The following is a 15,439-nucleotide window of genomic DNA, read 5'->3' as shown; positions in this document are numbered from 1 at the left end:
GGCCGTATGCACTACTATCTGTAGCGCCTTGCGGTCAGACGCAGAGCAGTTGCCATACCAGGCGGTGATGCAACCGGTCAAAATGCTCTCGATGGTGCAGCTGTAGAAGTTTTTGAGGACCTGGGGACCCATGACAAATCCTTTCAGGCTCCTCAGAGGGAATAGGTGTTGTCGTGCCCTCTTCACAACTGTCTTGGTGTGTTTGAACCATGATAGTTTGTTTGTGATGTGGACACCAAGGAACTTGAAGCTCTCGACCCGCTCCACTACAGCCCCGCCGATGTAAATTGGGTCGTGCTCCTTTTCCTGTAGTTCACGGGCAGCTCCTTTGTCTTGGTGACGGTGAAGTCTCCGTACTTTAGATGACTCTCTTACACGCTATCACCTTGTGCTGCACTGATGTGATTGAGACTGGATAGGAATGGAATGAAAATTAATGGAAGCATGGAGTCTGTGTGATCCATGTTGCTCTGACCTGTCCCGTCCTGTCAGATCAGTGTGAATGAGAGAGGACACGGACAAGTAGATTCCTGAAGAGCTTTGAGACACTTGCGTATCCTAGTGTTTGAGTGATGAATGGCTGAGACATTTGTCCTGAATGTGAAGTGAGCAACTTTGATTTATAAATGTACACTGGGCTACATCCTCCTCATCAGTGACACATGGGATTTCAGACAGTGAGACACGGCCCCCTTGTGGTGACAGTGGGAATGTTTCCCGGAAGTATGTTTTCATGTGGGGGACATAGAGTACCTTCATAGAGCACCTAGAGTCCATTAGAGAGTTCATCAAAACTACATTTGAGGACCGAATGTTGTATTCCTAACAGTTTATTATGTTGTCTCCAAATCTTATCAAATCCCAACCGGTACAGAAATATTATCACTGAACTGTGGTGGAAAGCAATGATGACGGCACGTGTTTCCTTGCAGGTAACCATAGTTAACAGAGGAAGAAAAATGATTCCAAGCACCCCCCTCCTTTTGAAGCATCCAGTCTGTTATTCAAACTCAACCAGCATGACAGGTTGATCTCCAGCCTTGTCTTCGTCAACACTCACACCTGTGTAAACGAGAGAATCACTGACTTGATGTCAGCTGGTGCTTTTGTAGCAGGGCTGAAATGCAGTGGAAATGTTTTGGGGGATTCAGTTCATTTGCATGGCAAAGAGGGACTTTGCAATTAATTGCAATTTATCTGATATCTGGAGTATATGCAAATTGCCATCATACAAACTGAGGCAGCAGACTTTGTGAAAATTAATATTTGTGTCATTCTCAAAACTTTTTGGCCACGACCGTAGTGACGCTTATAGTACTGAGATGCAGTGCAACTGAATCTCTCTTAGACGGAAGACATTTCACTGAACAGGTTTCAGTGACAGGACAGAGAGTCCCAGACTAAACCCATATCCCTTGGTGCTTGAGCCTTTCATAGTGTGCCGACTGATGCCAGAATAGGTCCTCAGCCCAGACCCTCTCAGAGTGGCATGTTGCCAGCCAGACCTGGAATCAAATAGTATTTAAAATATTTAAAATAATTCAACTGTATTTCATTGAGCTTGTCTGTTGCAATGCAACCAATTGAATATTCCCATTGTGTAAAACCCACCCATCTGGTAACCCAGACAAGCTTAAGGAAATGCAATACAAAGTATTTAAATGATTTCTAATGCTATTTAAACCCAGGTCTTTATCCAGCAGCAGGCTGTGTCATCTGAGAGGGGAGGAGGGAGATGCAGAAATTGCACACTTAATCTCTACTGTAAAATAATGGCTGAGTGGAGTTGTGCAGTCATGAATACTGTATGGAGTTGAGTAGTCATGGATACTGTATGGAGTTGATCAGTCATGGATACTGTATGGAGTTGATCAGTCATGGATACTGTATGGAGTTGAGCAGTAATGGATACTGTATGGAGTTGAGCAGTCATGGATACTGTATGGAGTTGAGCAGTCATGGATACTGTCTGGAGTTGAGCAGTCATGGATACTGTATGGAGTTGAGTAGTCATGGATACTGTATGGAGTTGATCAGTCATGGATGCTGTATGGAGTTGATCAGCCATGGATACTGTATGGAGTTGAGCAGTCATGGATACTGTATGGAGTTGAGCAGTCATGGATACTGTCTGGAGTTGAGCAGTCATGGATACTGTATGGAGTTGAGCAGTCATGGATACTGTATGGAGTTGATCAGTCATGGATACTGTATGGAGTTGAGCAGTCATGGATACTGTATGGAGTTGATCAGTCATGGATACTGTATGGAGTTGAGCAGTCATGGATACTGTATGGAGTTGAGCAGTCATGGATACTGTATGGAGTTGAGCAGTCATGGATACTGTATGGAGTTGATCAGTCATGGATACTGTATGGAGTTGAGCAGTCATGGATACTGTATGGAGTTGAGCAGTCATGGATACTGTATGGAGTTGTGCAGTCATGGATACTGTATGGAGTTGAGCAGTCATGGATACTGTATGGAGTTGAGCAGTCATGGATACTGTATGGAGTTGAGAAGTCATGGATACTGTATGGAGTTGATCAGTCATGGATACTGTATGGAGTTGTGCAGTCATGGATACTGTCTGGAGTTGAGCAGTCATGGATACTGTATGGATTTGAGCAGTCATGGATACTGTCTGGAGTTGAGCAGTCATGGATACTGTATGGAGTTGAGCAGTCATGGATACTGTATGGAGTTGAGCAGTCATGGATACTGTATGGAGTTGAGAAGTCATGGATACTGTATGGAGTTGATCAGTCATGGATACTGTATGGAGTTGAGCAGTCATGGATACTGTATGGAGTTGAGCAGTCATGGATACTGTATGGAGTTGAGCAGTCATGGATACTGTATGGAGTTGAGCAGTCATGGATACTGTCTGGAGTTGAGCAGTCATGGATACTGTATGGAGTTGAGCAGTCATGGATACTGTATGGAGTTGAGCAGTCATGGATACTGTATGGAGTTGAGAAGTCATGGATACTGTATGGAGTTGATCAGTCATGGATACTGTATGGAGTTGAGCAGTCATGGATACTGTATGGAGTTGAGCAGTCATGGATACTGTATGGAGTTGAGAAGTCATGAATACTGTATGGAGTTGAGCAGTCATGGATACTGTCTGGAGTTGAGCAGTCATGGATACTGTATGGAGTTGAGCAGTCATGGATACTGTATGGAGTTGAGCAGTCATGGATACTGTATGGAGTTGAGCAGTCATGGATACTGTATGGAGTTGAGCAGTCATGGATACTGTATGGAGTTGATCAGTCATGGATACTGTCTGGAGTTGAGCAGTCATGGATACTGTATGGAGTTGAGCAGTCATGGATACTGTATGGAGTTGAGCAGTCATGGATACTGTATGGAGTTGAGCAGTCATGGATACTGTCTGGAGTTGAGCAGTCATGATACTGTATGGAGTTGAGCAGTCATGGATACTGTCTATAGTAGAATGGAGGGATGGACTTCAGTGCTATGTTTGGGTTGGGGTTCATTCCATATGAAAACAATATACACAAATATTTATTTCTAAGACTGTAATCCATTCTATAAATTATTCATCCATTTTGAACCACATTTTCTGTTCAATAATACTGTAACCCTTTGACTCTTGTTAGACGGGGGCTCAACCAATACAACAGCCTAAAAATATCCTGAAGAGATAAAGTAGGCCTCTTCTGTAACATGGATCTCTTACTTAAAGAAATTCTCAAGATGTAAGATGAAAAATGTTAATGTCATTTAGGTCTCAAGTAGTGTAATATTAACACAAACAAGACAGAGTTATGAGGTTTCAGTTTTGTATTACTGCAATAGTTTTGGTACATTAAAAACAGACATAAAAGACACTTGAACAAAATGTAGAGACATTTGGCTCAGAGGTGTTTGACAACAATGTGCAATGCCAAGGATGTGGGTTTGATTCCCACTGGGGACCAGTACAAAAAAATGGATACAATCACTACTGTAAGTCGCTCTAAATAAGAACATGTGATGTCAATATATTAGCTGTGTCTGCATAAAATATTTGCCATGTCTCTCTTCTATTTCCTGATATCCATCTTTTGTTTCATATGAATATACAAAAATGTACCTTCGGTGTATGTACCAAAAAGGACGAGGGTACGTGTCAAATGACGATTATCTACAGCAAGTGCACTTCAGGACTTTTCACAGTTAAAAATAATAAAATAATGCTTTGTTTTTTCAAAACCAACAGAGTGGTAGAGTAGTAGTTGTCATGGTGACAACTTGGTAGTAGTAGTAGTAGTAGTAGTAGTAGTAGAAGAGTTGCCACGACGATGATTACCTGTGACTTGTGACAGTCTGGTACAATTCAGTACAGTATGGAAGCTCAAGGGTGTAAAAATATGAAAGGGGCTGGGGGGGTTGTTGACTGTTGATGTGAAAACCAGGTCCTCAAAAAACAAAATTAAGTTTTCTCCTTGTTTATGCGTTTACTCAGCTTTCATTTTTCCGACCTCCACAGGCATGTCTTTGGGCACGGCCGCTGGCTCGGGGTCATCCAAAAAGGCTTGTTTTCTCTCCCTCTCCTTCACCAGCTGAACACCACAGTAGGTCACAAACAGTACAGACAGGGTGGACAGAGGGAAACCTGGAAGACAGAGACAAGAAGTGAGAAATAGACTAGAGAAAGATGTGAAATATAAGATGGAGAAAATATACTTTTGAACAAATGTCGTTTTCAATGTAAACTAGATGGGTCAAGAACAGTTTCCAAGGAAGGAGGACATCTTTATCAGACTGGTCAAGAACAGTTTCCAAGGAAGGAGGACATCTTTATCAGACTGGTCAAGAACAGCTTCCAAGGAAGGAGGACATCTTTATCAGACTGGTCAAGAACAGCTTCCAAGCAAGGAGGACATCTTTATCAGACTGGTCAAGAACAGTTTCCAAGGAAGGAGGACATCTTTATCAGACTGGTCAAGAACAGTTTCCAAGGAAGGAGGACATCGTTATCAGACTGGTCAAGAACAGCTTCCAAGGAAGGAGGACATCTTTATCAGACTGGTCAAGAACAGTTTCCAAGGAAGGAGGACATCTTTATCAGACTGGTCAAGAACAGTTTCCAAGGAAGGAGGACATCTTTATCAGACTGGTCAAGAACAGTTTCCAAGGAAGGAGGACATCTTTATCAGACTGGTCAAGAACAGCTTCCAAGGAAGGAGGACATCTTTATCAGACTGGTCAAGAACAGCTTCCAAGGAAGGAGGACATCTTTATCAGACTGGTCAAGAACAGTTTCCAAGGAAGGAGGACATCTTTATCAGACTGGTCAAGAACAGTTTCCAAGGAAGGAGGACATCTTTATCAGACTGGTCAAGAACACCTCAGACCAACAAGCCGTTATTCTCTGTGGCAATGTAATTACATACAATATTTACTTTTGGCCTGTAATGTAATTATGGAATATACTTTTTCCCCATGACTTTTGAGCATTGTTCTTTGTGTTGTCCACTACAGTAAAGGTCCTTCTTACCTTGGACGATCAGTCTTTTTCCCACCAGCTTAGCAAACTCCAGACTGTTGAGAGCCAGGACGTTGTAGAGGATGATAGTCCAGAAGTTGAGGGCCCCGAAGACGGCTCTGATTCTACGAGACATGGCCTCACCTATGGCATACTGTGGACAGAGGGGACATAGGGACTCAATCAGTCTCCAGACCTTATTTTCTACAGCCACTCCTGCAGATATGAATCTGAAAGGATTGGATTTCAAAGCAATATTTAAATATTGGGAGCCATTATGGTAACATTGGCAGCACACCTGATTCAGCTAATCATGATTCCAATGAGCAGCTGATTCATATCAGTACACAGCTGGGGTACAATAGCCCCCAAGGGTACAGTAGCCCCCAGAGGGTACAGCAGCCCCCAGAGAGTACAGTAGCTCCCCAGAGGGTACAGTAGCCCCCAGAGGGTACAGTAGCCTCTCCTGCAGACGGTACAGTAGCCCCCAGAGGGTACAGTAGCCTCTCCTGCAGAGGGTACAGCAGCCCCCAGACGGTACAGTAGCCCCCCCAGAGGGTACAGCAGCCCCCAGAGAGTACAGTAGCTCCCCCAGAGGGTACAGTAGCCCCCCCAGAGGGTACAGTAGCCTCTCCTGCAGACGGTACAGTAGCCCCCCCAGGATGAGGACTGGCCCTCCAACACCACTTCCAGCAGCATCTGGTCTCCCACCCAAGGATCAAACAGGATCAAAACTGCTTTGCTTCAGAGGCAAGCCAGCAGTGGGAGGCAAGGATGGTTTGCCGCTGGTGTTAACTTACCTCGATGTTGGAGAAGGGAGGTAAGGAGAAGATCTTGTCCACCCAGAGCTCCAGGTTGAGACCAAAGCAGTTGAAGAACGACCAGATGTAGACCAGCTCACATGGACCCAGCCACAAAGTGGTCACAACGAACGTACAGATGGTCGCCACAAGCTCCTTGAAGATATGTTTGTGGCTTCCTCCAATGTAATCGTACACATACCTGTCAGAGGAGATCGAGATGGAGACACCGTTTGTTAGTACTGAAGGGTTCATGGTTTTTGTCTCTGGTCATCAAAGGATGTTCCCCAATGATGGGAGTGGGGCCAGAGTGAAACCGTTTAGGGACCACTGATATTGGGCAGTAAATAAGCTTTAAAATGAATTCTGGGCATTGAGAGGGTTTTGAAAATGTTTTTCCATCTATATCGACTATGGGACACTCACTTGCACAGCCAGTCATTGATGCCTCTGTCAAAGTGCCTACAAATTGAAGAGAGGATATTAGTTAGAGAGCATGGACTCTATATTCATTGACCTAAAACTCAATACTCATTGTGATGGCATGGCACAGAACACAGCTTCCGACATTCACTAGACCAAGTGTTCACATGTGAAGGGTTCTGAGACATGCATTCACGCCATGTAGCAGACACTCTTATCCCTGAGCGATTTACAGGAGCAATTCAGTTTTAAGTGCTTTGCACAAGGGCACATTCGAGAGATTTCGTCTCTCGTATTCGAACCAGCGACCATTCGATTACTGGACCAATGCTCTTATCCACAGGGATTCAGTACATGTGAATCCCTGTGGTGGTTGGACACTTACGTCTCAGCGAACACGTAGAGCATGGTGATACACTTAGGAGGCTGAGGAGGATCCAGATGATCCAGTCTGGCCACAGTGTTGATCACCCCAAACATCACCGCTGCCTTCACCCAGTCATACACCAGGTTAGAGTAGGCCAGGCCAGCTACAGACGAGACAGAGAGACCAGACATACACCAGGTTACAGTAGGCCAGGCCAGCTACAGACGAGACAAAACAAGTTCCTGTCAGATCATGCATCATTTGAAACGACATGCGATTAACTTACAGTTTTGTTACAAATTTTAACGTGTCATTGATAATATGTATACGCTATATAGAGAGAAGATAATACCATAGCGTAATATCATATTTGTATTACCACAACCACCGACAGCTCTGCAGAGAAATCATGCTAAACTTGATATCTCTGTTAGGTAGTGATATTGGCCTATAAGATGAGGTTGTATTTTTTGTTTTCCTGGTCAGGTGAGGAAATAAACAGGATTCAATCCAGTGGATTTATGCAGGTCGTACACTACACTATTTCGCTACGAATTCGCCATGTTTTTTTCCATCTCAGATTCATTTGAATGATCGGGGTGAAATCCTATGAACTTGGGCTAGGGTCGGTATACGTCGGGACTGCCGTAGTTTGAACAGGTCAAGGACGCAGCGATGATGACTGTTCCGTTCTCCAGACCCCTGTCGGATGACCTTATACATTTCTGACATGTCAGACATTTTTGTCGTACATCTTGTAGTATGAGCAGTGCTACGACGCAATTGGGAAACGGACTACTGCCAATAGCCAATGAGCCCTGAGCATGTGAGACCAAAACAAAGATGGTGAAGAGGAGAGCAACAACAACATGCACCGTGTGGACCGAGGTGATGTAAGACAGATTGGGGGAGCTGTGGAGAGAACAGCTGCCTTTTCAATGTTAAACGTTTTATATGACCTCCCATTCCCTCTGTAGAATCGAAAGTCCATATTGTCCAAGTCCAACCATTGGCTGGTCCATATTCTGCACCTCTTCCATTGGCTGGTCCATATTCTGCAACTCTTCCATTGACTGGTCCATATTCTGAACCTCTTCCATTGGCTGGTCCATATTCTGAACATCTTCCATTGTCTGGTCCATATTCTGCACCTCTTCCATTGGCTGGTCCATATTCTGCGCCTCTTCCATTGGCTGGTCCATATTCTGCACCTCTTCCATTGACTGGTCCATATTCTGAACCTCTTCCATTGGCTGGTCTATATTCTGAACATCTTCCATTGGCTGGTCCGAATTCTGCGCCTTTTCCATTAGCTGGTCTATATTCTGAGCCTCTTCCATTGGCTGGTCCATATTCTGCGCCTCTTCCATTGGCTGGTCCATATCCTGCGCCTCTTCCATTGGCTGGTCCATATTCTGCGCCTCTTCCATTGACTGGTCCATATTCTGAGCCTCTTCCATTGGCTGGTCCGAATTCTGCGCCTCTTCCATTGGCTGGTCCATATTCTGAGCCTCTTCCATTAGCTGGTCCATATTCTGTGCCTCTTCCATTGGCTGGTCCATATTCTGCACCTCTTCCATTGGCTGGTCCATATTCTGAGCCTCTTCCATTGGCTGGTCCATATTCTGCACCTCTTCCATTGGCTGGTCCATATTCTGAGCCTCTTCCATTGGCTGGTCCATATTCTGAGCCTCTTCCATTGGCTGGTCCATATTCTGAGCCTCTTCCATTGGCTGGTCCATATTCTGCACCTCTTCCATTGGCTGGTCCATATTCTGCACCTCTTCCATTGGCTGGTCCATATTCTGAGCCTCTTCCATTGGCTGGTCCATATTCTGCACCTCTTCCATTGGCTGGTCCATATTCTGAGCCTCTTCCATTGGCTGGTCCATATTCTGAGCCTCTTCCATTGGCTGGTCCATATTCTGAGCCTCTTCCATTAGCTGGTCCATATTCTGCGCTTCCGTTTCTTTCTTGATGTTTCTCAACACATTAATTGTGCACACTAATTAATGACGCTGTTTGCGTTATGTTTGGTTATGTTTCTGTTATGTTTCTGTTATGTTTGGTTATGTTTGATTATGTTTCTGTTATGTTTGGTTATGTTTCTGTTATGTTTCTGTTATGTTTGGTTATGTTTGATTATGTTTCTGTTATGTTTGGTTATGTTTCTGTTATGTTTGGTTATGTTTGGTTATGTTTCTGTTATGTTTGGTTATGTTTGGTTATGTTTGGTTATGTTTCTGTTATGTTCGGTTATGTTTGGTTATGTTTGGTAATGTTTCTGTTATGTTTGGTTATGTTTGGTTATGTTTCTGTTATGTTTGGTTATGTTTGGTTATGTTTGATTATGTTTCTGTTATGTTTGGTTATGTTTCTGTTATGTTTGGTTATGTTTCTGTTATGTTTGGTTATGTTTGGTTATGTTTCTGTTATGTTTGGTTATGTTTCTGTTATGTTTGGTTATGTTTCTGTTATGTTTGGTTATGTTTGGTTATGTTTCTGTTATGTTTCTGTTATGTTTGGTTATGTTTGGTTATGTTTGATTATGTTTCTGTTATGTGTGGTTATGTTTCTGTTATGTTTGGTTATGTTTCTGTTATGTTTGGTTATGTTTGGTTATGTTTCTGTTATGTTTCTGTTATGTTTGGTTATGTTTGGTTATGTTTCTGTTATGTTCGGTTATGTTTGGTTATGTTTGGTAATGTTTATGTTATGTTTGGTTATGTTTGGTTATGTTTCTGTTATGTTTGGTTATGTTTGGTTATGTTTGATTATGTTTCTGTTATGTTTCTGTTATGTTTCTGTTATGTTTGGTTATGTTTCTGTTATGTTTCTGTTATGTTTGGTTATGTTTGGTTATGTTTCTGTTATGTTTGGTTATGTTTCTGTTATGTTTGGTTATGTTTCTGTTATGTTTGGTTATGTTTCTGTTATGTTTGGTTATGTTTCTGTTATGTTTCCGTTATCTTTGCTTTATGGCATTTTTACGAGAACCCGAGAAATGCAGGGCATGATTAACTAGGCAATCATGGTGTAATGTGAGCACCCACATCCTGGGTTTGAGGATGGTTTGAATGAAAGATTTGTGACAAGAAAATCGGGAAATGTGTTATTATTTCGAAGTCGTGTAGTGTACGCCCAGCATTAGGCCGGGATTCAATCCGATCGACAATGTACCATTAAAAAGTAATTTCCGATTGAGAAAACGTATGCAGTGTTTACCGTGAAGAAAACATATGCAGTGTTTACCATTGAAGAATACATATGCAGTGTTTACTGTGAAGAAAACATATGCAGTGTTTATCGTGAAGAAAACGTATGCAGTGTTTAACGTGAAGAAAACATATGCAGTGTTTACCGTGAATGCGGTCTCTGCGAACACGGGAAACATTGCCCTTAAAAGGTGCATTGTCGACAAAGTGTGATGGGATTGAATCCCGGCCTTGGTGTATTTCAATGCTTGATAAGAAGGGCTATAACCTTTTTTCATGATTATGTGTTCCTGATCAGGAAAAACTCCTTGGCCCACACTGATAACTGTTGAACCTTAAAGTTAGCTGAACTGACCCAAGGACCAGTCGGACAGCTGCTTGACCAGCTTCATGTCGTTGGGGATGGTCAGGATGTACAGGTAGTGGAAGAACACGTCCACCACAAAAATGGCTCCCAGGTGCAACAAAGCCCCGGTGGTAATGTTCCACATCTCTCTCTGCTTACGGGTCAGGTTAGGGTTGTTGGCCTGGGGGAATCAAAGTTTAAAGATCATGGTATGGTAAAAAAAAAAATAACTGACCAATACATTAGTTCTATAAAACAACAAATATATAGAAAACAAACTAAAGTGACATCAAATTGATGAACTAAATACTCTAGTGAAATATTACAATGTCAATTTAATTATGACTACCAGCTTCACCTGCTCAAGGATATAACTCCTCTGAACATGGTACTGATGGAACGTCTGGATGAGTCCAAAGTAGAAAAATGACTCACCTGAACATGGAACTGATCGAAAGTCTGGATGAGTCCAAAAGTAGAAAAATGACTCACCTGAACATGGAACTGATCGAAAGTCTGGATGAGTCCAAAGTAGAAAAATGACTCACCTGAACATGGAACTGATCGAAAGTCTGGATGAGTCCAAAAGTAGAAAAATGACTCACCTGAACATGGAACTGATCGAAAGTCTGGATGAGTCCAAAAGTAGAAAAATGACTCACCTGAACATGGAACTGATCGAAAGTCTGGATGAGTCCAAAAGTAGAAAAATGACTCACCTGAACATGGAACTGATCGAAAGTCTGGATGAGTCCAAAAGTAGAAAAATGACTCACCTGAACATGGAACTGATCGAACGTCTGGATGGGTCCAAAGTAGAAGAATGGAAGGTAGAAATTGTATTTGAGCAGGTCAGTGAAGGTGTAGTTGCCATCCTTCTTCTCACAGTTCTCCAGAGCAAAGCTCATACAGCGCATTATGGTGAAACAGGATCCTCCGTAGAACAGGATGTCTTGCAGCTCGAAGTAGCCCGTCACAAAACCTTGCTGGAGGAGATGTGAACATGATGTTTTATTGATTTATTTGACCTTTATTTAAACTAGGCAAGTCAGTTAAGAACAAATTATTATTTTCAATGACGGCCTAGGAACAGTGGGGTTAAATGCCTGTTCAGATTTGTACCTTGTCAGCTCGGGGATTCGAGCTTGCAACCTTTCGGTTACCACTAGGCTACCCTGCCGCCCCAATGTCAGTAATTACTGAGGAACTTTTGTCAAACAACTGACATCTTCCCAATATGGATGCCATACTTTGTCAAGACTTCAAACTTCTATTCAAGAACTAATACACCAATGACTATTAAAAAATCCATTCTAGAAAGTTAAGCTACATACATTTAGAAGTTAGTTCAAAATACTAATGACATTTGGTGCATATTTACTTTGAAATGTGTGTCTAATCGCAGTCAAAAAGATAGCACTTCCAGGACTGACGTTTATTCCCTCAGCCCTGGGAAGAAGGTGAATCTACACTAGCTATGTACCAGGATAGTACTGGACCGTTAAAGTTTAGTTCTGAATACACAGGACATGGTGTTGTGAATCCATCGTACCAATAGTTGATTGCGAACACTAACCTGACACTTGCTTGACGTTGTTGAGACAAGGACAGGAATAGGGTAGAAATATGTCAAGTGGTCCAATCAACCAATCAGATCTAAGTTTAGCCAACCCACCTGCCAAGTATTAAAAGGTTCCATCTTGAAGGTGGCCAGGCTGGCGAGACCGGCGACGAAGACGATCCACTTCCTCTTGACCAGAGCCACGCTGTAGAGGATGAAGCAGTGTGAAAGGACCAGAGCCAGGAAGCCCCCGCCCATACTGACCAGCACCGCCAAACCACCGTACAATCCATAGATCAACGACCTGTGCTGTGGAGCAGGAAGAGCCAACATTATTACAAGGTTGTAACACGGTTATTTGAATATATATATATATATATATTTTACAATGTTATTGCAAGGTTGTTATAAGGTTACCAAAAGGTTATTACAAAGTTGTTATGTTAATGTTATTACAATGTTGTTATGATCATGTTATTACAAAGTTATTATGATAATATTATTACAATGTTGTAACAATGTTGTGACAATGTTGTAAAAACGGTATGATATGTTATTATTACAACTATATAGCAATGTTATTATAACTTAATTACAAGGTTAAATCAAAGTTATTATAACTTAATTACAAGGTTAATAAAATGTTATTAGAACTTAATTACAAGGTTAATAAAATGTTATTAGAACTTAATTACAAGGTTAATAAAATGTTATTAGAACTTAATTACAAGGTTAATAAAATGTTATCAGAAATGTCAATGATTGTAGTGATAAAACCAGGACATTATTACTATGATGTAATATACTCCAGATGACATACGTATCCAACAGATACATTAGGAACCAAACAGCAGTGATGTCGACGTTATAGATGGTTGATTACACTAAAGGGATGAAATGAAATACCTTTTTTTCATATATATATATATATATTTTAATTAAGAGTTATCTATTGTTTAATAATGTTACCTTGCAATACCAATCATCCATACCAATCTTCACCGCAAGCGTAAAACAAAACAAAAAGCATGTTTAAAAACATACATGAACACATTTGTCAGGTGTTTAACCCCCTTAAATTATTGGGAGCATAATCTTTGATTATACATGAATGTGATATTCCATTAGTCAGCCAACTCGTGCTTTTTACTAGGCAGGATTATAGAATAATGTGCTATTCCATTAGTCAGCCAACTCGTGCTTTTTACTAGGCAGGATTATAGAATAATGTGCTATTCCATTAGTCAGCCAACTCGTGCTTTTTACTAGGCAGGATTATAGAATAATGTGCTATTCCATTAGTCAGCCAACTCGTGCTTTTTACTAGGCAGGATTATAGAATAATGTGCTATTCCATTAGTCAGCCAACTCGTGCTTTTTACTAGGCAGGATTATAGAATAATGTGCTATTCCATTAGTCAGCCAACTCGTGCTTTTTACTAGGCAGGATTATACAATAATAACAAAACAAACAAAACAAACAGAAGAACACTCCAAATTACAGTGTTATGCAAATTAACATTCAGTTACTATAACAACATGTTAATACAATGTTGTTGTTTTTATGCGTAATTACAGTGGTACTACACAGGTATACGAGCAACTAGAGGCGTCAGGACTCTGAGCAAGGCAGTTAACCCCCAACAACTGGTGTGCATGTCGATTAAGGCTGCGGGGTTGGGTTAAGTACGGAAGACACATTTCAGTTGAATGCATTCAGTCGTACATCTGACTAGGTATCCCCCCCTTTCCCTTAATGTAAATTGTTACACAAACCTAAAAAGCTACATTTAGGCTTTATCCCTCACTAGGATCCTAATCTCTCTATAGTCAACTACTATATTGCCCAGAGCCCTATAAGGGTGCCTTTTGAGACCTACATTTTGAGTGTGGGAAGTCATTGTAACTGTGAATACACACCCTGGGAGATATCAGGGAGCAGACTTTGGCAAAGATCACATGACCGGCGAGGGCGAATAGGATGTGATTGCGGAATGTTGTGAACCACATCACCCATTCAAAATCAGCAACGTCCTATAACACATGAAAAAAACAAATGGTTGAAAAAACAAATATATAAATTCACACATCAATTTCATCAATAAAATAAAAAGTGTGTAAAATGTATTAGTGAGGCAACACAGTCTCACGAGGAACAGAGAGATAAATCAATTCCAATTAGTTAGAACAGATTAAGCCTAGTACTGGACTAAATTGCATGCTCAATGGAAAATCTCACTTTTCAGTCCAGGACTAGGTTTAATCGGTTTCAGTGTATGTGATGGCTTGTACATTACATACTGGGAATGAAACCACTGACCATTTTCCTTCCAAAGTAGTGCCATCCTGGTTTCACACTCTTCTTGAACACTTTTCTGTTCACGTTGTCTGAAAATCAAAACAGGAAAGGGAATTACTGTAAACTGACGATTGATGGACAAACCATTTAAAACGTTTTGTTGGGTTCTGTCAGAGATCAGGGGAACTCAGACAGGCTCTGTTGGATTCAATTAGAGATGAGGGGAACTCAGACAGGCTCTGTTGAATTCCATCAGAGATGAGGGAAACTCAGACAGGCTCTGTTGGATTCCATCAGAGATGAGGGGAACTCAGGCAGGCTCTGTTGAATTCCATCAGAGATGAGGGGAACTCAGACAGGCTCTGTTGGATTTCATCAGAGATGAGGAGAACTCAGACAGGCTCTGTTGGATTCTGTCAGAGATGAGGGGAACTCAGACAGGCTCTGTTGGATTCCATTAGAGATGAGGAGAACTCAGACAGGCTCTGTTGGATTCTGTCAGAGATGAGGGGAATTCAGACAGGCTCTGTTGGATTCCATTAGAGATGAGGGGAACTCAGACAGGCTCTGGTGGATTCTGTCAGAGATGAGAGGAACTCAGACAGGCTCTGTTGGATTCCATTAGAGATGAGGGGAACTCAGACAGGCTCTGTTGGATTCCATTAGAGATGAGGGGAACTCAGACAGGCTCTGTTGGATTCCATTAGAGATGAGGAGAACTCAGACAGGCTCTGTTGGATTCCATTAGAGATGAGGGGAACTCAGACAGGCTCTGTTGGATTCCATTAGAGATGAGGGGAACTCAGACAGGCTCTGTTGGATTCCATTAGAGATGAGGAGAACTCAGACAGGCTCTGTTGAATTCTGTCAGAGATGAGGGGAACTCAGACAGGCTCTGATGGATTCTGTCAGAGATGAGGGGAACTCA

At 41.9% G+C, this 15,439-nt stretch overlaps 1 protein-coding gene across 5 annotated transcripts in view; it reads right to left on the bottom strand.

Moving 5' to 3' along the window:
* Window positions 1-3,795: 3,795 nt before the first annotated feature.
* hhatla (hedgehog acyltransferase like, a) overlaps window positions 3,796-15,439 on the bottom strand; it is a 30,989-nt gene continuing 19,345 nt past the window's right edge. For 4 of the 5 annotated variants that reach the window (XM_065013782.1, XM_065013781.1, XM_065013779.1 and 1 more), the window contains 11 exons: window positions 14,533-14,600; window positions 14,133-14,246; window positions 13,182-13,208; window positions 12,327-12,521; window positions 11,428-11,637; window positions 10,661-10,832; window positions 7,109-7,253; window positions 6,727-6,762; window positions 6,301-6,502; window positions 5,513-5,654; window positions 3,796-4,627 (listed from right to left, as the gene is read on the bottom strand). In XM_065013782.1, coding sequence (XP_064869854.1) covers window positions 4,470-4,627; window positions 5,513-5,654; window positions 6,301-6,502; window positions 6,727-6,762; window positions 7,109-7,253; window positions 10,661-10,832; window positions 11,428-11,637; window positions 12,327-12,521; window positions 13,182-13,208; window positions 14,133-14,246; window positions 14,533-14,600 — 1,469 coding nt within the window. In that variant the 3' untranslated portion in view covers window positions 3,796-4,469. The remainder of the gene's footprint in view (window positions 4,628-5,512; window positions 5,655-6,300; window positions 6,503-6,726; window positions 6,763-7,108; window positions 7,254-10,660; window positions 10,833-11,427; window positions 11,638-12,326; window positions 12,522-13,181; window positions 13,209-14,132; window positions 14,247-14,532; window positions 14,601-15,439) is intronic. The other variant, XM_065013783.1, reaches the window with a different exon arrangement.

Source organism: Oncorhynchus nerka, linkage group LG9b (assembly GCF_034236695.1).
Source record: "Oncorhynchus nerka isolate Pitt River linkage group LG9b, Oner_Uvic_2.0, whole genome shotgun sequence".
Classification (NCBI taxonomy): domain Eukaryota; kingdom Metazoa; phylum Chordata; class Actinopteri; order Salmoniformes; family Salmonidae; genus Oncorhynchus; species Oncorhynchus nerka.
This window is presented reverse-complemented; position numbering and strand designations above follow the sequence as displayed.